This window comes from Cetorhinus maximus, chromosome 23 (genome assembly GCF_964194155.1).
Source record: "Cetorhinus maximus chromosome 23, sCetMax3.hap1.1, whole genome shotgun sequence".
NCBI classification, from domain to species: Eukaryota; Metazoa; Chordata; class Chondrichthyes; order Lamniformes; family Cetorhinidae; genus Cetorhinus; species Cetorhinus maximus.
Genome location: NC_135901.1, coordinates 24,092,413 through 24,115,725, shown reverse-complemented (window position 1 = coordinate 24,115,725; position 23,313 = coordinate 24,092,413). Strand labels below are relative to the sequence as shown.

General features: G+C 47.0%; 2 protein-coding genes across 2 annotated transcripts in view; one reads left to right on the top strand and one right to left on the bottom strand.

Moving 5' to 3' along the window:
* LOC144697392 (uncharacterized) overlaps positions 1-23,313 on the bottom strand; it is a 558,602-nt gene that overhangs the window by 215,933 nt on the left and 319,356 nt on the right. The window lies entirely within an intron of this gene.
* On the top strand, positions 325-22,071 carry LOC144698436 (D(2) dopamine receptor A-like). Its single transcript, XM_078570377.1, has 9 exons — positions 325-415; positions 1,264-1,406; positions 6,146-6,340; positions 10,852-10,961; positions 17,078-17,217; positions 18,390-18,589; positions 19,709-19,849; positions 20,696-21,026; positions 21,914-22,071. Exons 1-9 carry the CDS (start codon positions 325-327, stop codon positions 22,069-22,071), a joined length of 1,509 nt encoding a protein of 502 aa, XP_078426503.1.

The window sequence follows — 23,313 nt, the reverse complement described above, 5'->3', positions numbered from 1 at the left end:
AATGTTTAATTCTGGCTGTACTTCGATTTCTCACTAAACCCTTACCTGTTGCTAAGAGGCGAGCGATAGACGTGTGAAGCCACAGGCGGGATCCCTCAACTCTTAAACCCCTCCTCAGGACTGCAATGGTTAGCTGGGGGAATTAATTTCTGGTCTGTTGAGTTGTAATCCGATTGGGTGTCTGGCTTAATGTGAGAGAACATCAAGCTGTCAGGGAGAGGGATTATGTTGAGGAGAGCAGGTCTCTGATGGTGCGTGTGTGTGTGTAAGGGATAGACAGGCTGTGCTGAGAGTTCGGTACAGGCAGCACCAGTGCAGCCCTGAATGATTCTCTACCGGAGTGAGACTCTCCGCTCTGTGGATGCTGCAGGGAAGGAAGAGCGGAAGGAGACTCGCAAGGAGGAACTCGGTCTCGGTACGGAGCGGAAGTGAATGTACTACCCAATTTTCAACACCAAATTATCAAGGGGAGCAAACAGGAATGAAACGCCAGTGGCGAGAAGTTGGTGACGCAGGTTGATAGAGACATTTAAAAGAGCTATAAGCACTTGGTTTCATTTCTAGAGGGTGAGCATTGAAGAACAGAGGTTTTGTTCTACCTTATATCGAGCGATGGGAGCACTGTGCACGGTTCTGGCCTCCGTATTATAAAAAACGATATAGAGGCACCGGAGAAGATGCAAAACAAATAAGATTTACAATGTTGATTCCAGATCTGAGAGGTTATACCCATCAGGAAAGACTGAACAGGCTGGGGCTCTTTTCTCCAGAAAAGAGAAGGCTGAGGGGGTGACCTGATCGAGGTCCTTAAAATGATAAAAGGGTTTCGAGCGAGTAGACGTAGAGAAGATGTGGAGGAGACCAGAACTGGGCGGTGGGGGTAGGGGTGGTTAGTGGTTATCAATATATGATAGTCATTAATAAATCCAATGGGGAATTCAGGAGAATTTACCCAGAGAGTGGGGAGAATGTGGAACTCGCTCCCATAGGGAGTGGTAGAGGTGAATAGCATTTAAGGGAAAGAGTTAGGGAGGGGGGGAGGGGCGGTGGGAGTGGGGGGTTTGCTGGTGGTAGTGGGACTAACCCGATCGCTCGTCAGAAGTGCTGGCATGGACTCAATGGGCTGAATGGTCTCCTTCAGTGCTGCACAAATTTGGTGAACGGAAGCAAAATTTCTGCCAAGCTTTCTTTCTATATCCAAACTGATTTGGTTCAGTCAAAACGTATTTGTACCGCCCTGTGGTAACCCACTCCCTCTCGAAGGTGCCGCACTGCCTCCCTCGCGGGGGACAGGGGACAGCTCCGGGGCACCAGAAGCTTGTTTCTCAGGCAGTGGGTTCGGCACAGCTCCGGGGAAATCAGTACGGAACCGGGAAACGGCTGCTGGTGCCCTCCTGCCACACCTGGTAAAGCCTGGCACCTTCACAGTCAGCTATTTGAGCTGTAAATGGTTGGGCATTGATATCGTGACACCTTCCCTACAACCATCAGGGTTTTCACTGGAGTAAACAAGGAAAAACTGTTTCCAGCGGCAGGAGGGTTGGTGAACTGAGGGACACAGATTGAAGAGAATCGGGAAAATAACCAGAGGGGGAGATGAGGGGGATTTTTTTTTTTACACCGCGAGTTGTTGTGATCTGGGAGGTGCTGCCTGAAAGGGCAGTGGAAGCAGATTCAACAGGAACTTTCAAAAGGGGAATTGAATAAATACTTGAAGGGGAAATGTTTGCAGGGCTATGGGGGAAAGAGCGATGTGAGGGAAGTGGGACTAATTGGATAGATCTTTCAGAGAGCCAGCACAGGCACAATGGGCTGAATGACCTCTTCCTGTGTTGTAAGATTTTATGATTCATTTATTTCTGCCCACACACTGGATTGTGCACCCTCCACAGTCACTAACTAGCACGTTTCCTTGTTTTTGTCACTGTTTTATTCTGGTTCTCTGTCATATCCGCCTCCCTCTCCCGCTCCTTCATTTTCCCTCTCTTCCTTTCCCGCTTTCCCACTCCCCCCGCTCTCTCTCTCTCCTTCCCTCCCGCTCTCCCACTTCCCCCGGTCTATCTCTCCTTCTCTCCCACTTTCCCATTCCCCCTGGTCTCCCTCTCCTTCCCACCCACTCTCCCATTCTCACCGGTCTCTCTTTCTCTCCTTCTCTCCCGCTCTCCCACTCCCTGGTCTCCCTCCCTTTCTTTCTGCTCTCCCACTCCCCTGGTCTCTCTCTCTCCTTCCCTCCCGGTCTCCCTCTCCTTCCCTCCCGCTGTCTCACTACACCGGTCTCTCTCTCCTTCTTTCCCACTCTCCCACACCCCCGGTGTCTCCTCCTCTTCTGCTCTCCCATTTTCCCCAGTCTCTCTCTCCTGCTCTCCCGTTCTTCTGGTGTCTCCTTCCCTCCCACTCTCCCACTCCCCACAGTCTCTCTCTCCTCTCCCACTCTCCCATTCTCTCCGGTCTCTCTCTCTCTCCCGCTCTCCCATTCTCTCTGGTCTCTCTCCTTCTCTCCCACTCTCCCATTCTCCGCGGTCTCTCCCTCCTTGTCTCCTGCTCCCCCATTCTCTATCTCCTCTCCCGCTCTCCCACTCCCCAGTTAGGGGAGGTGATGGCGTAATGGTATTGCCGCCTGACTAGTCATCCAGAGACCCAGGGTAATGCTCTGGGGGCCCGGGTTCAATGGTAGTGGGTTCAGATGGTGGAATTTGAATTCAGTAAAAATATGGAATTAAAAGTCTTACGATAACCATGAAACCATTTTCGATTGTTGTAAAAACCCACCTGGTTCACTACTGCCCCTTTAGGGAGGGAAATCTGTCATCCTTACCTGGTCTGGCCTACATGTGACCCCAGACCCATAGCAACGTGGTTGACTCCTAAATTCCCTCTGAAATGGCCGAGCTGCCACTCAGTTGTATCAAAACCGCGACAAAGTCTCGAAAAAGGAATGAAACTGGATGGGCCATCCGGCATCGACATAGGCACCGGAAACAACAACAGCAATCTCAGCCCCGTTGATCCTAAGTCCTCCTTACTAACACCTGGAGGAGCCATATGAATACTATGGCTACAAGAGCAGGTCAAAGACTAGGAATCCTGCGATGAGTAACCCACCCCCAGACTCTCCAAAGCCTGTCCATCATCTACAAGGCACAAGTCAGGAGTGTGATGGAATACTCCCCACTTGCCTGGATGAGTGCAGCTCCCTCAACACTCAAGAAGCTGGACACCATCCGGGACAAAGCAGCCCCGCTTGATTGGCACCACATCCTTAAACATTCACTCCCTCCACCACCGACGCACAGTAACAGCAATGTGTACCATCTACAAGATGCACTACAGGTATTCACCAAGACTCCTTTGACAGCACCTTCCAAACCTACGACCACCACCATCTAGAAGGACAAAGGCAGCAGATAGATGGGAACACCACCACCTGGAAGTTCGCCCCCAAGTCACTCACCATCTTGACTTGGAAATATATCAGCCGTTTCTTCACTGTCGCTGGGTAAAAATCCTGGAACCCCCTCCCTAACAGCACTGTGGGTGTACCTACACCACATGGACTGCAGAAGTTCAAGAAGGCAGCTCACCACCACCTTCTCAAGGGCAATTAGGGATGGGCAATAAATGCTGGCTCAGCCAGCGAAGCCCAAATCCCATGAATGAATTTTTAAAAAAGTCTCTCTCTCCTTCTCTCCTGCTCTCCCATTCCCCAAGGTCTCTCTCTTTCCTACTCCCCCACTCCCCCGGTCTCCCTCTCCGTCTCTCCCTCTCCCACTCCCCCGGTCTCCCTCTCTGTCTCTCCCTCTCCCAATCCCCCCGTCTCCCACTCTCTCTCTCTTCTTTTTCCTTTCTTCCATCCCCATTCGTCATCTCCCTTTCTCGTTCTCTCTCCCTCCTTCCCCTCTCATCTGTTCTTCCTCCCTACCTCAATCTCTCTCTTTCTCCCGTCTCCCCCAACCCCCCTCCCTCTGCCTCTCTCCCTCTCTCTCTTCCCCTCTCTGTCTCCCTCCCTCTCTTTCCCCCACCCCCCTCTCTCTCTCCATTGGGTCTTCCACCCCAGCCTTTGGAATTGAGGGTTTGAATCCCAACTCTGATTCTTTCTCTTCCACTCTCCCATTTCTCCCGGTCTCTCCGTCTCTCCCGTTCCCCTGGTCTCCCACTCCTTCTCTCCCTCTCCCTGTTTATACAGAGGAGAGAGTGTCAGGATGAAATCCAGTGTGTTATTAGAGAGGAGAGAGTGTCATGGTGGAATCCAGTGGGTTATGCACAGGAGAGAGGGTCATGGTGGAATCCAGTGGGTTATACAGAGGAGAGAGGGTCAGGATGGATTCCAGTTGGTTATCCAGGGGAAAGAGGGTCAGGGTGGAATCCAGTGTGTTTTACAGAAGAGAGCGGGTCAGGGCAGAATCTAATGGGTTATAGAGAGGAGAGAGGGTCGAGGTGGAATCCAGTGGGTTTTACAGAAGAGAGCGGGTCAGGGCGGAATCTGGTGGGTTATAGAGAGGAGAGAGGGTCGTGTGGAATCCAATGATTTTTACAGAGGAAAGAGGGTCAGGGTGGAACCCAGTGAGTTTTACAGAGGAGAAAGGGTCAGGGTAGGATCCAGTTGTTTTTACAGAGGGGAGAGGGTCAGGGTGGAATCCAGTGGGTTATATAGGGGAGAAAGGGTCGGATGGAATCCAGTGTTTTATTCTTTCCTTCCCTCATATTTTTTCCTCCCTCCCTCCCTCCCTTCCTTCCAACCAATTTCCCCATTTGTTCCTCCCATTCCTCCATCCTTCCTTCCCTTCCATTCTCCCTCATTCCTTCCTCACGCATTTCTTCCCTCCCCTGCTTTTAACCTCGGAAGAGAGAGGAGGGTACCCGAGGGTTGGCCTGAGGTACAGGATTGGTTGGTTGATATCCGGTGAGAAGTGGTTTACATTGGAGGTCCACTTAGCAGGAAGAGAGGAGAGGATTGGGCAGTCTTCGAAGAGGTAAGTAGAGAGGACGAGGCGGATTTATGAAGGGAAAGAATCGAGAGAGAGAGAGAGGGGAGGGGGCAGAGCACACTGGTGGGTTTTTGTCCCTCAGCATAATCCTACCTCTGCAGATCATTATCTCTTGAGTAATTTAATTCTGTGTGTAGACCAGTCGACATACAATGAATGAGTTAACAATAGTTTGGGGACCGCAATTGTGCAGTTCATATCATGGCTGATAGATTTCATATAATTATCTTCTCAAGGTATTGTGAAAACACATCCCTCATGTGAACTGATTAGTGCTTATAAATGGTCTGTGCACAATGCTTGACACACAAGAGGTTTTATTGAATTAATAAATGTCTTGATGAGGCAGTTTTAATGGAATCGGATTAAGTTACCTTTGAACATCTGGAGATGACACCTTCGCCCTCCATTGTCTTTACTGTTGGACAAAGCCAACTAGATTGGATTAAGAGGCACTGTTTAAGGGGTGTTTATGTGAACACTTTAGAGAACTATTGTTCGCATTTTGAACCTGCCCATGTCCCAAAGCCTTTTACAACAAATGACAAAAGTACCAAAGGTGGGTGCCAAATTGAGCACAGCAAGATCCCTTCAACTTCAAGGCGGTTAATGACCAGATCATCTGATCTAACCTTCCCTGCGTTCCTCAATCCTGCCCTCTTGCGCACCCCCCGATTCCCATCGCTCCACCATTGGCGGCCGTGCCTTCAGCTGCCTGGGGCCCTAAGCTCTGAAATTCCCTCCCTAAACCTCTCCGACTCTCTCTCTCTCTCTCTCCTCCTTTAAGATACCCCTTAAAAACTGACCTCTTTGACCGAATTATTGGCCGCAATATCTCCTTATGTGGCTCGGTGTCAAATGTAATAATGCTCCTATGAAGCACCTTGGGACGCTTTGCAATGCTAAAGGCGCATGATAAATATAAGTTGTTGTTGTTGCCGCTATTGCTTTTTTTTTACCCTTGGTGCCTGGATGGCCGGTGTTGTTGCACCATTTTCCCACTTGGTTGGAGTTAAATTTTTGCCTTCTTTCCTCTGCAGGCCTCTGAGGAGGTTGGAGTTCAGAGGTCGCGGCCAATGGCTGCTCCAAACATGGCTGCCCTGAATGACTCGCAGATGAGGGAGCTGGGGCCCTGGAGCAACAGGGCCGGTGAGCAGTAGAGGCATTGCTACAATTACTACGCGGCATTGCTCAGCCTCCTGATCTTCGTGGCGGTGTTTGGCAATGTGCTGGTGTGCGTGGCAGTGTCCAGGGAGAAGGCACTGCAGACCACCACCAACTACCTCATCGTCAGCCTGGCTGTGGCAGACCTACTGGTGGCCACGCTGGTGATGCCCTGTGTCGCCTATCTGGATGTAAAACCGTTAATTCGGTCCCACTTATCGATAGGCGGGAGGGCCCCCAAAGGGCGTTGAGCCTCGTAGCTACCGACATCACGCCTCAGCGACCCCAACCCCCCGCCAAAGAGGTCCTAAGTCCTTTTCCCACTTCCCTTTCTGGAGCCAGTCACTTGCGCAACAGTCATGGCCAGAACAAGGTCTCTCTTCCGATCATCCATTTAGATACCAAGCAATTGGTGAACAACACAAGACTGAACTTGACCATATAGAAACATAGGCCAGGATTTTATGTCCCCTCCTGCCCGGCGGGATATTACAGCCCCGCCGAACTAAATGGAGATTTAAATGGCTCGCTGTGTCCGCTGGGGGAGAGACACGCCGCGGTGGGGCCATAAAATCCTGGCTATAGAAAATAGGAGCAGGAGTAGGTCATTCGGCCCTTCGAGTATGTTCTGCCATTCAATATGATCATTGCTGATCCTCTATCTCAACGCCACACTCCCGTGCTCTCCCCATACCCCTTGATGCCTATGGAGTCTAGAAATCCATCTATTTCCTTCTTAAATATACTCAGTGACTTCTCTGTGGTAGAGAATTCCACAGGTTCACCACCCTCTGAGTGAAGAAGTTTCTCCTCATCTCAGCCCTAAATGGCCTACTCCATATCCTGAGACTATGACCCCTTGTTCTAGACCACCCCACCAGCCAGAGGAAACGTCATCCCTGCATCCAGTCTGTCCAGCCCTCTCAGAATTTTATACGTTTCAGTGAGATCCCCTCTCATTCTTCTAAACTCCAGTGAATACAGGCCTAGTCAGCCCAATCTCTCCTCATATGACAATCCTGCCACCCCAGGAATCAGCCTAGTGAACCTTCATTGCTCTCCCTCTATGGCAAGTATACCCTTTCTTAGGTAAGGAGACTAAAACTGCACACAATAGGGACAGGAGCAGGCCATTCAGTCCATCAAGCCTGTTTCACCATTCGATTGGGTCATCATTCGAATGGTCCAGCACAGAAGGAGACGATTTGGCCCATCAAATGGAGAGATAGTGGCGTAGTAGCAATGTCACTGGACTAGTAATCTGAAGGCCCAGTCTAACACTGTAGGGACATGGGTTCAAATCCCTACAAGGCAGCTGGTGGAATTTAAATTCAATTAATAAATCAGGAACTGAAAGCCAGTCTCAGTCATGGTGACAATGAAACTATTATCAATTGTCGTAAAAACATCTGGTTCACTAATGCCCTTTAGGGAAGGAAATCTGCCAGCCTTACCTGGTCTGGCCCACATGTCACTCCAGGCCCACAGTGATGTGGTTGACTTTTAATTGTCCTCTGAAATGGCCGAGCAAGCCACTCAGTTCAGGGGCAATTAGGGATGGGCAACAAATGCTGGCCTTGTCAGCAACGCCCACATCCCATGAAAAAGATAAAAAGAAAATTGAGTCTGCTGCAGCTTTTTGAAAGATCAATCCAATTAGTCCCCATTCTCCCCCCGCCCCCCACTGCTCTTTCCCCTGTCGCCCTGAAAATTTCTCCCCTTCCAATATTTAGCCGATTCACCCCTTTTGAAAGTTCCTATTGAATCTGCTTCCACCGCCCCTTCAGGCAGCGCCTTCCAGATCACAACAACTCGTTGTGTGATTAAAAGTCGCTCATCTTCACCTCGCCCCCTGCTGGTGACGCTTCTCTTGCACCAAAGGCTCATCCGCCTGAGCAAAAACCTTTCCAACGTTGTCGCGGCCAACCCTCGACCGCTGAACGATCGTCATGGATGGAGGATAGTATTGCAGCCGTCGGGCACGCTTCTGAGTGTTGTGATCCTCCAAAGAGCGAATCTCGCAATCCCATCTCTCAATTGCCTTCATTACTACTTCAAATAAAGAAAAAGCAAACATGAGATCAGCCGGCACAGTGAAGCTATTCAGTGCACAGATGATAAAATATTCATTATCATCCAACTGCCAGATAATTAATTTTGTATAATGTCTCCGCTAGATATCTAATCGCACTATTCTCACACAATTAAACCTGGAGCAAAATTAGGTTTATAGGAAATGAGAATTACTGTAATATTCTTTGCTGCAGTGCTTGTCAAACTAATTTATGCTTCGTACTATCTAGATTGTCCACAAGCGTTTAATCTCTTGGAACATTCTTCATCTTGAAACTACCCAAATTACTATTTTCGCCTTTTATATTCTTTTCAATGGAGATGTAATATCTCAGTGACTTTTAGGGGGAAGAAAGTAAATGAGAATTTATGGTAAGGGAGAATTCATTGTAAGGGAATGAATTACTTAAATTAGAATCTATAGGCAGGCCAGCGCAAATCAGTAAATCAACAATTAAACAGTTAAACCAGATGAATCTTATACACTCTCAAACTTTGTACATCCCCAGGGTTTGCAATCACCAGCAAGGTCCTGGGAGTTAGACTGGAGTCAGAGGATGGCAATAACATCGATTACGTGTGCTCTTCAACAGATAGGGGAAGGACAGATGGACCCAGCTTAGATAGGAAGGCAGGTCTCTGCCTGGGTGAAAGTAGGGTCAGATGATGCATGTACCTTTGTACCAGAGACTTGTCTGTTTAATGTAACCTATATGTTGAGAAGATTGGAATCTGGAGGGTGTTCTTGTATGTGACCAATAATGTATAAATATGGTGAACGCTTGTAGCTTAGCAGAGTACTGTCTCAAGCTGTATTGAGATGGTGCCCTCCTTGCAATTGCTCGAATAAACGATCGTAACATGTACCTGAGTCTCCTGTGGTCCGTTCGTCAAAGACACCACATCAGTGACAAATGCATAAAACGACCCAAGTGTTAAGCCAATGTTCTCCAAGTTTGATTAATGTAGGTGCAGAATAAGTGTTAGTTTCTCAACAGAAGATTGTTAAGGTGATGTTAGAACACATATTCAAATGATTCAAATCAACACGTGCTCTTGGCATATTCATGTTTAGAATATGAAAATGTCTAGGCTTTTTCTCTGGCATGAATGAATAATTGATGTGTTATTTAATGAAAATGTCAATGAGTGCAAATCTGTCAACAGCAAAACAGCAGCAGAAAGTTTATAATTTCAACAACAACTTATGATTCTACAGCACTTTCAATTTAATGAAGTGTCTCCAAGGTGCCTCACAGGAGTGATTATCAAACAATATTTGACCCCGAGCCACACCAGGAGATATGAGGGACCAGTGACCAAAACCTCAGTCACAGAGTGAGGTTTTAAGGAACGTCTTAAAGCAGGAGAGAGAGAGATAGATAGATAGATAGAAAGAGAGAGAGAGATAGCGGCTGGAGGAGGCTTCAGAGATAGGGAGGGTTGTAGGGGGCTGGAAGAGGTTACAGAGATAGGGAGGGTTGTAGGGACTGGAGGAGGTTACAGAGATAGGGAGGGTTGTGTGGGCTGGAGGAGGTTACAGAGATAGGGAGGGTTTTAAGGACTAGAGGAGGTTACAGAGATAGGGAGGGTTGTAGCGGCTGGAGGAGGGTACAGAGATAAGGAGGGTTGTAGGGACTAGAGGAGGTTACAGAGATAGGAAAGGTTGTGGGGGCTGGAGGAGCATACAGAGATAGGGAGGTTTTAGGGATTAGAGGAGGGTACAGAGATAGGGAGGGTTGTGGGGGCTGGTGGAGGTTACAGAGATAAGGAGGGTTGTAGGGACTAGAGGAAGTTACAGATATAAGGAGGGTTGTAGGGACTGGAGGAGGTTACAGAGATAGGAAAGGTTGTAGGCACTGGAGGAGGTTGGAGAGATAGGAAAGGTTGTAGGGGCTGGAGGAGGTTGAATAGATAGGGAGCGTTGTAAGGGCTGGAGGAGGTTCCAGAGATAGGGAGGGTTGTGTGGGCTGGAGAAGGTTCCAGAGATAAGGAGGGTTGTAGGGGCTGGGGAAGGTTACAGAGATAGGGAGGGGGCACATGGAAAGATTTGAAAACAGGGATGAGAATTCTAAAATTGAGTTTGGGTGACCTTAAATTTCCATAAACATATTCCTTGGAGCCATTCTTCCCGTTAATTCTGATGAGCTTATTTGGGGGAGACAATTGAAAGTGGGTGGGGTAGGATCGGTTGGTGGCCCTTGGGCCCTGTTCCCTGCAGCCCCCCCCTGCCCCTCCCACACCGCCTGCAAAAGTGATCTACCAACGAAAGTGTTTTAGAAGCACTGCTCTTAGGTGTAGTAGAAAGGCAGTAGAGGAACAAAGGCAGTAGAAGATCAAAACACGGAAGACGCTGGAAATCCGAAATAAGAATAGAAAATGCTAGAAACACCCAGCATCTGTGGAGAGAGAAACTGAGTTAACGCTTCAGGTCAGAACTAAAGGGTAAGGCACTGTAGGAATGCAGATCTTTTATCTGGATTTAAGGTTGGATATAAAGCTCCGGTCATTGAACAGACGTCCGGTTGGCTGGAAGTGTTCTGTGATCTTGTGGAAGGGTTTGTTTGAAGGGATGCCACCCTGGCTGTGAACTGTTGCTGATGCTGTTTGTACTTTGCTCTGGTTAAAGCTGGTTGGTGAGTGGTGTTTCAGCTGGGTTCACTGTGACATCTTTGCGACACTGGACGTGATGTTGTGCACAGCCAGCATCCTCAGCCTGTGCGCCATCAGCATTGACAGGTAACCGGAGGGCTTTCAGTGGCGTTCGCCAGTGCGGAAACAGGCCATTCGGCCCATCTGCTCCGTGCTGGTGTTTCTCCTCCACAGGAGCCCCCTCCCACTCCCTCTTTACCTCACCCCGTTCACCATATCCTTCTATTTCTTTCTCCCTCGTGTGTTTATCCTGCTTCCCCCTTAAATTCATCGATGCTATTCACCTCAACCATTCCCTGGATGCGAGTTCCACATTCTCCCCAATCTTTGGGTAAAGAAGTACCTCCTGAATTCATCATTGGATTTATTTTTAGGAATGTGGGAATCCGCTGGCAAGGTCAATATCACCCTTCAACTGAATGACCCATCAGTGTTAGGGTTAGAGTCAACCACATCTCTGTGGGTCTATAAAAGGGTTTTCCGTAGTAATTATAGTTCTGATAAACATAGGACTGTACCTTTAACCACAGGGGAGGAAAAGAGGAGAGCGATTCTCCTGAGTATTTAGGGTGGCAAAACCTACAGTTTAATTCGAAGCTTGGCGGCCCCCAGTGCCCCTGACTTGAAGACCATCAGTAAATTAGTAACAATAAGGAATATTTTCAACCCAAATCCTCAGTCACAATGCAGAAATTCACGTTCAATTCACTGAATACAGCCCAGAGAGAGACCATTACTACCTACGTGGCGAAATTAAAACAACTAATGGAATATTGTGATTTTGGTGAAAGCCTGAATGACATGCTCAGGGATCATTTTGGTCTCTGGCGTGCAAGAGGATGCTATTCAGTGAAGATTGCTGACTGAAGTGGATATTGATTTTAAGAAAGCGTTAGAAATAGTGCTTGCGATGGAAAGTGCTGGAAGGGATTCACAAGCGATTCAAGGTGCACAAAATGGTGCCATTTTCCTAGCTGGGCGGGAACGGTCAACTGAAAGTGGCGCGAAAATCCAGGACTCCACCGTGAAGCGGGAAACAGCTCCCGCTAACCGAAAATTGAGGAACCAGTTTATTAGCAAATTCGAAAACTAATTTTTATCGACGTGGAAACAATCACACTCCTAGCGATTGGCAATTTAAAAAGGTGGAGTGTTATTTTTGTCACAAAAAAGGACACATATTGAAACATTGCAATGTGACATTAAACAGGCTTCCAGGCAACAAACAAAGCCCAATGAAATAAATAGTGAGGAAGAGCCATAAACAACCAATTCTGACATTTATTCCTTATTCAACACGAGAGTTGGGAAGACAGAGCCAGTCACTGTCACTTTACAGGTGAATGGGAAACTCTTAATAATGGAAGTAGACACTGGTGCTTCTACCACTGTAGTTGGAAAACACACTTTCAGATATTTAAATAAAGGTGCTCAACAATTAAATTTGGAATAAACTTCCACCAAGTTGAAAACGTACACAGGCGAAGAAATCCAGATAAAAGGTATCACCAGAGTACCTGCTTATTATAGACACCAAACAGCACAAATACCAGTGATGGTATTAGAAGGTACAGGACCAAGCCTTCTAAGTCGAAATTGGTTGAGGGAAACTAACCTTGATTGGCCAGTGAGATTCCAAAGGGAAGCAGGGAGAGTTCCTGAGTTGGAAAAGGAACAAGGCAAGGTCCTTCAGAAAGAGCCTGGAGAGTCCAAGGACCGCAACTGGATGAAAATGGAATGTGTAGCTATTCAGCAATCTGAAGAAATGAAGACTTAAACAACGACATGGAAGAACAGCAGAAGAAACTCAAGGCAACTCTACTGAATTACAGAGTTCAAGTTGAAGCGAGTGAGTTTCGCAAAGAAAAGAAAAACCCTGTTGAAAGACCCTCACACACTACAAGGATCCCTCAGGTCAAAATTTGTACCTCTGGAAAATTACGAAGAGAAGCAGGAAGAATTTTACGTCACTCTGAACAAACTGAAGAACGAATTGGCACAGAAGACGCAGCAATGTTCAAGGTTCCAGGAGGAAGCCAACAGATACACGAAGGAGACAGAAGAGCTGAAGAATCAGCTGAATGAAGCTAAAGAGACCTTGAAAGGAAAGGTCGTAGAACTTTCCAAGATGCGAGTAGATAATGAAGTCATGGGTAACTCAATTACTTAACTAAGACAAGTTGAGAAATCACCTGAGAGAAGTCTAGTCAACAGTGAAGTCAAGATGAAGGCCAAGACTATACTCTGTAGTAGAAAGCAGAAGACAAAAAGGAGGAAGATCCTGAAAAGACAATAAAAGGCGAGAATGAAAAAGTTAACAGGTGAATCATTGGAAACTAAACTTGCTTGTTTCCTATTTCACTACAGAACAATCCCAATTTGGAGGGTAAGATGGAGAAAAGACAAGGGAACCAAAAAGCGACTCCTGATTTGCATAGTCATGAGCAACAATTTACTGTTGGAGAAACAGTGTATGTAAGGACTGAAGTGGTTAGTTTGTAAAGTAAGCTCTGTGACCGGACCATTGTTGTACTGCATGGAAGTGGAGGGCCGGATCACCCGTAAGCATGTGGATCATTGAGGAAGAGAGATATCCCAAGAAAATGATGTTCCACCTGTAACCATTGCTGAACCTATGGTTCCTGTTGAAGTTGCTCAACCAAGGACAGACATGCCCAATGTCTCTGTCGGAGTGGAAGACACTGAACTGCCTGTGCCTAATGAGGTACCTGATGTTAATGCAGTTCCAGAGAATATAGTTCATGCACATGAATTGGAAGTCGTGGAGCTTCGACGTTCCACACAGATCAGGAAACCATCTTAAAGACTGCATTTGTAATTTCATAACCTGTGTAAATATTGTGATGGCATGAGATAAATACAAAAGGTAGAGAAAAGTTTAAGGTGGGCGGGGGGGTGGTGGGGGGCGGGTGGCTGCAGTAATTATACTTCTGATAAACGTAGGACTGTAGCTTTAAGAATACTCCTGTGTTGTAAGATCACATGAACTGTATGGACCAATGAGTTAGCAGCACGGGGACCCTCGTGGAGAGAATTCTTCTTCAGTTATAGAGTTAGATGCACACATTAACTGCTGCTGCCGTCTTGTAAATAAAGTTCAACGTTTCCACCAAGCAAAGCTGCCTAGAAAATCAACTCTATCACACTTTCCTTCCCGAAAGTACACCAGTGAAACAAACAGGGTATTTATGACAATTGATGGTCACCATTACTGAGACTAGCTTTCAATTCCAGATTTATTAATTGAATTTAAATTCCACCTACCACTGTGGTGGGAATTGAACCCATGTACCCCAGAGCATTAGCCTAGGCCTCTGGATTAGTAGTCCAGACATTAATGCTATGCCGCCATCTCACCTTTTAGTGACAATCAAATATTGATAGTCCTTAGTTCTGGTCTCACCCCACACAAATAGAAAGACTTTCTCTACACAATCGAAAAACCCCTTTCATCGTCTTAATCAGATCACCCCTCAGCCTTCTCATTTCTACAGAAAAGAGCCCCTGTCTGTTCAGTCTTTCCTGAGAGTTATAACCTCTCGGATTTTGGCAGTGTAGGAAATGCAGAATAGATGAAGAATAGCCTCCTTCGGTGCTGTGATCGGGAAAGGGAGTTTAATTTCATTCTATCTGGCGGAAACTGCACAGCAGCAGACTTAAAATGGTAGCGGGCAAGTTGCTTCTCCAGCCCTTTTGGCACCAGGTGGTGGGGCTGTGACAGGAAGAATAAAAAAGAGACATGTTATCTAAATGGTGAGAGATTGCAGAGCTCTGAGATGCAGAGGGATCTGGGTGTCCTAGTGCACGAATCACAAAAGGCTAATAGCCTTTACATCAAGTAATTAGGAAGACCATTAGAATGTTATTGTTTATTGCGAGGGGAATTGATTGTAGGGAGGTTATGCTTCAGTTCTACGGGGCACTGGTGAGACCGTATCTGAAGTACTGTGTACAGTATTGGTCACCTTATTTAAGGAAAGGTGTCCATGCGTTAGAAGCAGTTCAGAGGATGTTTACCAGGCTAATACCAAGAATGCGTGGATTGTCTTATGAGGAAAGTTTGGACAGGTTAGGCTCGTATCCACTGGAATTTAGATGAGTAAGAGGTGACTTGATTGAAACATTTAAGATCCCGAGGGGCCTTGGCAGGGTGGATGTGGAGAGGATGTTTCCTCTTGTGGGAAAATCTAGAACGAGGGGTCACTGTTTAAAAACAAGGGGTCGCTCTTTAAGACAGAGATGAGGAGAACTTTTTTCTCTCAGAGGGTCGTGAGTCTTTGGAACTCTCTTCCTCAAAAGGCGGTAGATGCAGAGTCTTTGAATATTTCTAAGGCAGAGCTAGATAGATTCTTCATTAACAAGGGGTTGAAAGGTTATCGGGGGTAGGCAGGAATGTGGGGTTGAGGTTACAATCAGGTCAGCCATGATCTTATTGAATGGTGGAACAGGCTCAAGGGGCCGAGTGGCCTACTCCTGCTCCTAATTCATAATTTGTGATGTGTCCATCTGAATTTATACACATCAGGGTTCCAGTGGGGTACATGACACACGTGTGCCATTGTCATGGAGTGCCCTCTGGGTTGTACAAGGGTAGCTAGACTCTTCCTCCCTCTCTTCACCGCCAGCCCCCCACCCCCCCACCCACCACCCACTTCCCTCCTCAGGTCTATACCCACCACCCTCCCTCCTTCCTCCATTACTTTCCCTGGACTCCCTAGTTTTGGGAGAAGTGGGGCCAGCGAGACCCAACGGCCAGCGAGAGGCCCTTTCATGACTCCAGGTTCTCCAGGTGTGCATTGACAATGTTCCCCCACTCCTCCTTCCAGCTCGATAGAGAATGGGATCCTCCCATGGGAGAGGCTGTCCCGCTTGTGATCCTGGTTGGAAATGGTGGGAAACTGGGAAATATTGGGGTGCAGAGGGACCTGGGTGTCCTTGTACACGAATCACTGAAAGTCAGCATGTAGGTACAGCAAGGAACTCAAAAGGTAAATGGCATGTTCGCTTTTATTGCAAACGGATTGACATATAAAAGTAAAGAAGTCTTAAAATAATTATATCAATCTTTGGTGAGACTACACCCGAATATTGTGCACAGTTCTGGATCCCTAACCCTACCCCTAACCCCAAACCCAACCCGAACTCCCTAACCCCATCCCTAACTCCCTATCCCTAATCCTAACTCCCTAACCCCATCCCTAACTCTCCAACCCCATCCGTAACTCCCAACTCCAGCCCTAACCCCATCCCTAACTCCCTGTCTCATCCCTAACTCCCTAAACCCCACCCCTAACTCACTACCCCTAACCCTAACCCCGTCCCTAATTCCCTACTCCTAACCCTAACTTCAAACTCCATCCTTAACTTCCTAACCCCATCTCTAACTCTAACTAAACTGATTCCTGGGATGAGAGGGAAGTCCTATGAGGGGAGATTGAGTAGAATGGCCCCATATTCTCTGGCGTTCAGAAGAATGAGATGTGATCTAATTGAAATGTACAAAATTCTTCAGGGGTTTAACAGGGTCGAATCTGGGAGGCTGTTAACCCCACCCACCCCCCACCCCCCTCCCCCCACACCCCCAACCTGGCTGGGGAGTCTGAAACAATGGTGGGGGTCACAGTCTTAGGATAAGAGGTCAGCCACCCCCACCGCCCCCCCACACCCCCATCCTGGCTGGGGAGTCTGGAACAATGGTGGGGGTCACAGTCTTAGGATAAGAGGTCAGCCATTTTGGACTGAGATGAGGAGAAATTTCTTCACTCAGAGGGTTGTGAATCTTTGGAATTCTCTACCCCAGAGAACTATGGATGCTCCACCATTGGGTATAGTCAAGACTCAGATTGATAGATTTTTGGGCACTGAGGGTGGGAAAGTGGACTTGAAGTAGAACATCAGCCATGATCTTAATGAATGGGTGGGGCAGGCTCGAGAGACCGAATGACCTCCTCCTGCTCCTATTTGTCTGGTTGTTTACTAGTTCTTGGGAGTACTGTGTACCTTTTTCCGATTGGATCAATGGATCCTCAACCTCAACTTCCCTTGGTTGCCATGGCTACAGGAGTAGGCCATTTGGCCTATTGAACTTACTTCCTTGCTTCACTCACCACCTATTTTGGAGCTTTTTAAAGACCGTCCGGTTCATCAATAGCTCTAACCTGTTTCTTGTCCACCCCTTGCAGGTGCACAGCGGTTGCCATGCCAATGCTCTACAATACCCGCTACAGCTCCAAGTGGAGAGTCACGTTGATGATAACCATGGTCTGGGTGCTGTCCTTTGCCATCTCGTGCCCGTTGCTCTTCGGGCTAAAAAACCACCCTGGTAAGCTGTGCCCATCAAAAACCCTTATTTCATCTTTTATTCCTCGATTGTCTCCTTCTATGGTAAGGGAGGGGCATGAGAATTCTCACAGCAGTCCCAAGGATTGTTATATGGAGAGACCGGATCAGTTGGGATTGTTCTCCTTAGAGCAGAGAAGACTCAGGGGAGATTTAATTGAGGCATGCAAAATCATGAGAGTTTTGACAGAGTAAATAAGGAGAAAGTGTTTCCAGTGGCAGGAGGGCTAGTAACCAGAGGACCACAGATTGAAGAGAATCGGGAAAAGAACCAGAGGGGGGGAGGAGGAGAATTTATACTCCACACGAGCCCACTCCCACCCCCTCTTTATCTCCCCCATCACCATTTCCTTCTATTCCTTTCTCCCTCATGTGTTTATCCAGCTTCCCCCTTAAATACATCGATAATATTCACCTCAACCACTCCCTGTGGGAGTGAGTTCCACATTCTCCCCACTCTCTGGGTGAAGAAGTTTCTCCTGAACTCCCCATTGGATTTACTAGTTGTTGTACTACGCTGAAAGTGCTGGTATCCCACCACTGCCAACCATGTTGTATTATGGTGTGTGGTGGTGTCTCAACTATGAGACCTTGAGACTTGTAGATTTAAACATGAACTCTTTATCTATTTACAGATCTCAGGTTACTGTCATGCACGGCGCTGCTACCTCCATGCAGGCTGGTTCCAGAGTGTTCTCTCTAGACTGTACTCTCAGTCTGTTACCATGTGACTTTATACATCATACCGTGGGTGGTGCTATTCTCCAGTCCCTCTCTAACCTTTACTCTGCCGAGCACCTTTACATTACAGTGGCATGCAGGCACATGCAACACTAGTGACTATCTTATATTGATGGCCGTCTAGTTCTGGTCTCCCACCCGCCTTACCCTCCCCCACCCCACCCCAAAAGTGGAAACAACTTCCCTAGGTTCACCCTGTCAAAACTCTTTCACAGTTTTAAAGGCTTCTATCAGGTCACCCCTCAGCCTTCTCTTTTCTAAAGGAAAGAGTCCCAGCCTGTTCAGTCTTGCCTGGTAGTTATAAGCTCGTAATTCGAGTGCCATCTTTGTGAACCTTTAGTTACATCTTCTCCAGTGACGCAATGACAGTTTTTGCAATTATGGAGACCAGGAATGTGTTCTGTCCTCTTCCAGATAAAAGAGACGAGATCATCTGTGCCATCATGAACCATTCTTTCATCTTATATTCCTCTATTGTCTCCTTCTACGTTCCCTTCATCGTGACGCTGTTAGTTTACGTCCAGATCTATGCCATGCTGAGATGGAGGAGGAAGCACGTGGCAGCTAAGAGGATCAGCGTTGCCATGGAGCATGAAACCCTACCACACATAAAGGTCTAAAGAGTAAATAACAAGCTCAAATATTAAAATGAGGGGATGTGCGTACTGGGCGTGGTGTAAGTGACTGACCTTTAACCTCTAGACACTGCAGTTAAATCCTGCCCAAGTTAGCTTTGCGTAGAGGCTGCATGGGTTCAATTCGACATGGGTTAGAATGGCTTCGATCCATTTTGTATCAGACACACTGCCACGATGCAGAGTTGCTTTCAACCTGCCATTTAAGGGAGGATACAGGTTGACTGAGGAAGTGATGTCACCACACTTATAGGATGTTGGTCATTTGGAGGAGGCTGCAGAGTGGCAGGTGTAGAGGGAAATGTACATCTAACCCCGTGTTGTACCCGTCCTGGGAGTGTTTGATGGGGACAGTGTAGAGGGAGCTTTACTCTGTATCTAACCCCGTGCTGTACCTGTCCTGGGAGTGTTTGGAGGGGACAGTGTCTTGCTTTATTATTTAAAAAACATGCTTTTCAGGGTGAAATTTCCTTGTGCATTACTGTGCGTTTCATACAATCATATTCCACCTGAAACATTCACTCCCTCCACCACCAACGCACAATGGCAGCAGAGTGTACCACCTACAAGATGCACCGCAGCAACTCACCAAGCCTCCCTAGACAGCACCTCCGAAACCCACGACCATGACCATCTAGAAGGGCAAGGGCAGCAGATAGGTTGGAACACCACCACCTGGAAGTTCCTCACCAAGTCACTCACCATCCTGACTTGGAAATACATCGGCTGTTCCTTCACTGTCGCTGGGTCAAAATCCTGGAACTCCCTCCCTAACGGCACTGTGGGTGCACCTACAAGGACTGCAACTGTTTAAGAAGGCAGTCACCCCCACCTTCTCAATGGGGCAATTAGGGATGGACAACAAATGCTGGCCCAGCTGGCGAAGCCCACATCCCATGAACGGATATTTTTTTAAAAATGCAATCCTTAAGTCAGTAATTTTGAAAGGATTTTTGACCTATTTAATGGATAATCTCTCAATTCAAATTGTAAACAATGGGTTTTCTTCATGGCCAATATGAAGTATTTGTATCCATGTTCGTGCCTACACTGTTGTCAGGGTCGATAATTCCAATTTTTTGTTTTATTTAATTTCAGAATAAGTGCACACATCCAGAAGATGTCAAACTTTGCACTTTAATGGTCCAATCAAACGGGAGCACCAGTGTGAGTAAAAAGAAATTGATAAGGCCTCATCTGGAGATATCAGAATCCTCGGAGCTGATTGACAAATTCCCAGTTCAATTTGAATGGCCGAAATTCCCACTTGTCACTAAGGTCACCAATCATTCCACAGGTCATTGATCAACTCTCTTCCCATTCGCTGCCATTCCATGGAATCTCAATGGACCCAAACCTCTTCCCACTCACTCCCATTGTACACAATCACAATGGAACAAGCCCCTTCTCCTTCACTCCTATTGCACAGAATGTCAATAGATCGATCCATTCCCATCGCACAGAACCCCAATTCCTTTCACTTTCATGGGGAGATTTGAGAAGTTGGGATTGTTCTCCTTAGAGCAGAGAAGTTTAAGAGAGAGATTTAATCGAGATGGGCGAAACCATGAGGGGTTCGGATCGAGTAAATAAGGATAAATTGTTTCCTGTGTCAGGAGGGTCGGTAACTAGAGGGACACAGATTGAAGAGAATCAGTAAAAGAAAGAGGGGGAGATGAGGAGAATTTTTTTTTCTTTTTACACAGTGAGTTGCTGTGATCTGGAAGGCGCTGCCTGAAAGGGCATTGGATGCAGATTCAGTAGGAAATTTCAAAAGGGAATTGGATAAATAGTTGAAGGGGAAAAATTTTCCGGGCTGTTGGACAAAGAGCGGGCGGAAGTGTACGACTAATTAGAAAGCTCTTTCAAAGAGCCAGCAGAGGCTCAATGGGCTTAATGGCCTTCTCCTATGCAGTATTACTCTGTGAACAAGTTAACTGCCCACACCCCATGTACAAAATGGTGACTTGGAGACAAGGGTCCTTTGTCATTCCTTTCCTTGTCCTCTCCTGTGATTTGTGTATGCTCTGGTCTGTGCTATTGGCTGTTGGTAACACCCATTTTTTCTTCTTTTTGGTACCCTAGACACTGGTACGAGAAGCAATCCCTTGCTCTGAAAAATCTGAGGGAGTCCGCTTTGTGGAGCCTCCCGAGAGGTCAAGGCCAACAGGAACTCGGCTGGCTTTACAGCTCAGGACCACTTCCAGATCCTGCCTGATGGCTGGTAAACGGAAGGCCCCTTCCTCCATCGAGGTATCCGCGGACCCCGAGTGCAATGGCCAAGCAAGGTTCTTCAGGCGGAGCGCTTTTGAGGGTGTCAGACGAGAAACAGGTGCCAGTGGCCAAATCAGCAGCGAAAGCAAACTGTCCCACCAGAAGGAGAAGAAAGCAACACTGATATTGGTGGTTGTCTTAGGTGAGTCGAGAACAAACTGGAACAATAGACTATGTTCCACCGAGTCACAATGATCTAGAACAATACCCCATGATCCACAGACTCTCAGTGGTATAGAACAATGGGTTAGGTGTCGTTGTGTCACAATGATCTAGAATAGGCAAAGCCTATCGGTTCTTACAATGATCTAGAACAACAGACCGAGTTCCATGTAGTTACAACTATCTAGAACAATAGACGAGGCTCCATTGTGTCTCAATGATTTCGAATAACAGGATAGATTCCATGGATCTTGCAATGATCTAGGACTGTAGGCTAAATTCCATGCTCTATAACTGTGGACTAACTTCCATAGTCTTGAAATGATCTAGAAAAATAGGCAAAGTTGCCTTATGGCACACTGATCTAGAGCCATAGGTTTAGTTGCATTGTAGAACAATGATTTAGATCAACAGTCCAAGTTCCATGGGTTTTGCTGTGATCTTGAACAATAGGTTGCATTCCACCAGACCGCAAAGTTCTAGAGCAATAGGCCAAGCTGCACGGAAATGTAATGATCTAGACTAATTGGCTGTGTATGGTGTTACCATACACCGAGTAGATTAGTCTGAGTCCTATAGTGTTACAATGATCTAGAACAATAAGCTAAGTTGTATGGAATCGCTATGTTCTAGGCTTGGATTCTATACCATTGATACCCTATTTGTAAGCTTGTGTGCCAGGGATGTAATGTGAATTTTAGCAAAGGAGTAGCAACTGCAAGTAATTAATGGATGCCCTGTTGCCATATGGTTGAGGAGCTCTGCGTGGGGTAGGAACCCTTTCGCGAGTCACTGCGTTGTGATGACAAATGGCCCACACGTGCATTGATGACTCTTTCCCTCTCTCTCTCTCTGTCGGTTTGCCAGGCGTCTACATCATCTGCTGGCTGCCGTTTTTCATCACTCACATCCTGAACGTCCACTGCCAGACGTGCTACATCCCGCCAGCGCTCTACAGCGCCTGCGCCTGGCTGGGTTACGTCATCAACCCCATCATCTCCAGGACTTTCAACGCGGAGTTCTGAAAAGCTTTCATGAAGACCTTGCATTGCTGGCTCTGGAACAGGGACTGACTCTGGAACAGGGACTGATGCACAGTCGCTAGCAACTGAGAGCCAAGCGGACCAGACTATGAAACTTGCAACTGATATCTCCACACGAGAGACACGGGCTTTCAAGGATCCCAGACTATACACACCTTGTCTCTGCTGTCTTCACCACACCATAACAGGAAGCCAGAATGATCACTTCCTGCCAAAGATGGAGGAGCATGAGTGCACCACACACTGGCACCTTCTGAACACGACAATAAAAGGATGAGTGCTCACACCACAGTGTTATGTAGTTTACATACAGTCTCTCTACACCTAAACACCTTCCATGGCCACCTACTCTGAGTTTAGTTGTTGTGTTTCTTACTGAAGTTCCCAATTCCTGGCACCCAAGCTAGTATACTCAGAATTAAACGCAACCCTTGATCATTGTGCCACCACGAAATGTAACGTATGGGTCATGTGGAGATGAGCAGAGAGACATTAGCCCAAACCTAAAGGTGGCAGGTCCCTTATTTTCCGTTCATTCATGGCTGGCATTTATTGCCCCTCCTTCATTTCCCCTTGAGAAGATGATGGGGATTTGCCTTCTTGAATTCCACTGAGTGGCTTGCTGGGCCATTGCAGAGGGCAGCTAGGAGTCAACCACATTGCTGTGGTTCTGGAATCACATGCAGACCAGACCGGGTAAGGATGGAAGATTTCCTTCCCTAAACGACATTAATGAACCAGATGGGTTTTTACAACAACAATGATAGTATCATGATCACTGTTACTCACTTTTAATTCCAGATTTATTTAATGAACCTAATTTAAATTCCTTCCTGCCACGGTGGGAGTTGAACTCACGTCTCTAGATTATTAGCACAGTGACATGACCACAAGGCTACTGTTCAACTCAACGGAGTTGATAAGGTGGTAATAAAAGCATATGGGTTCCTTGAGTTTATAAATGGAGGCACAGGATATAAAAGCAATATGATTGTACAAGAACTTGCATGACTGTTCTTTCAGAGAGCCAGCACAGTCACAATGGGCCAAATGGCCATCTTCTGTGCTCTAATTTAATGGCAACGCAAGCCTTTCTTCTCCTTAATCCACTCCTTGATAGACATAATGCCTCGAAGCAGCGAATAGACTGAGAAATATACGCAATTATGCTGATTCCCGTTTGGGTAGAGATGTGACCTCTGTCCTTGTCTCACTTTATAGATT

Excerpts from the sequence above, each read along its gene's own strand:
- LOC144698436 (XM_078570377.1), top strand. The coding sequence starts at position 325 with ATGATTCTCTACCGGAGTGAGACTCTCCGCTCTGTGGATGCTGCAGGG. Across the intron at positions 416-1,263 it reads CAAGGAGGAACTCGGTCTCG|GTGCCGCACTGCCTCCCTCG; the intron begins GTACGGAGCGGA and ends TCCCTCTCGAAG. Across the intron at positions 10,962-17,077 it reads TGCGCCATCAGCATTGACAG|GTGCACAGCGGTTGCCATGC; the intron begins GTAACCGGAGGG and ends CACCCCTTGCAG.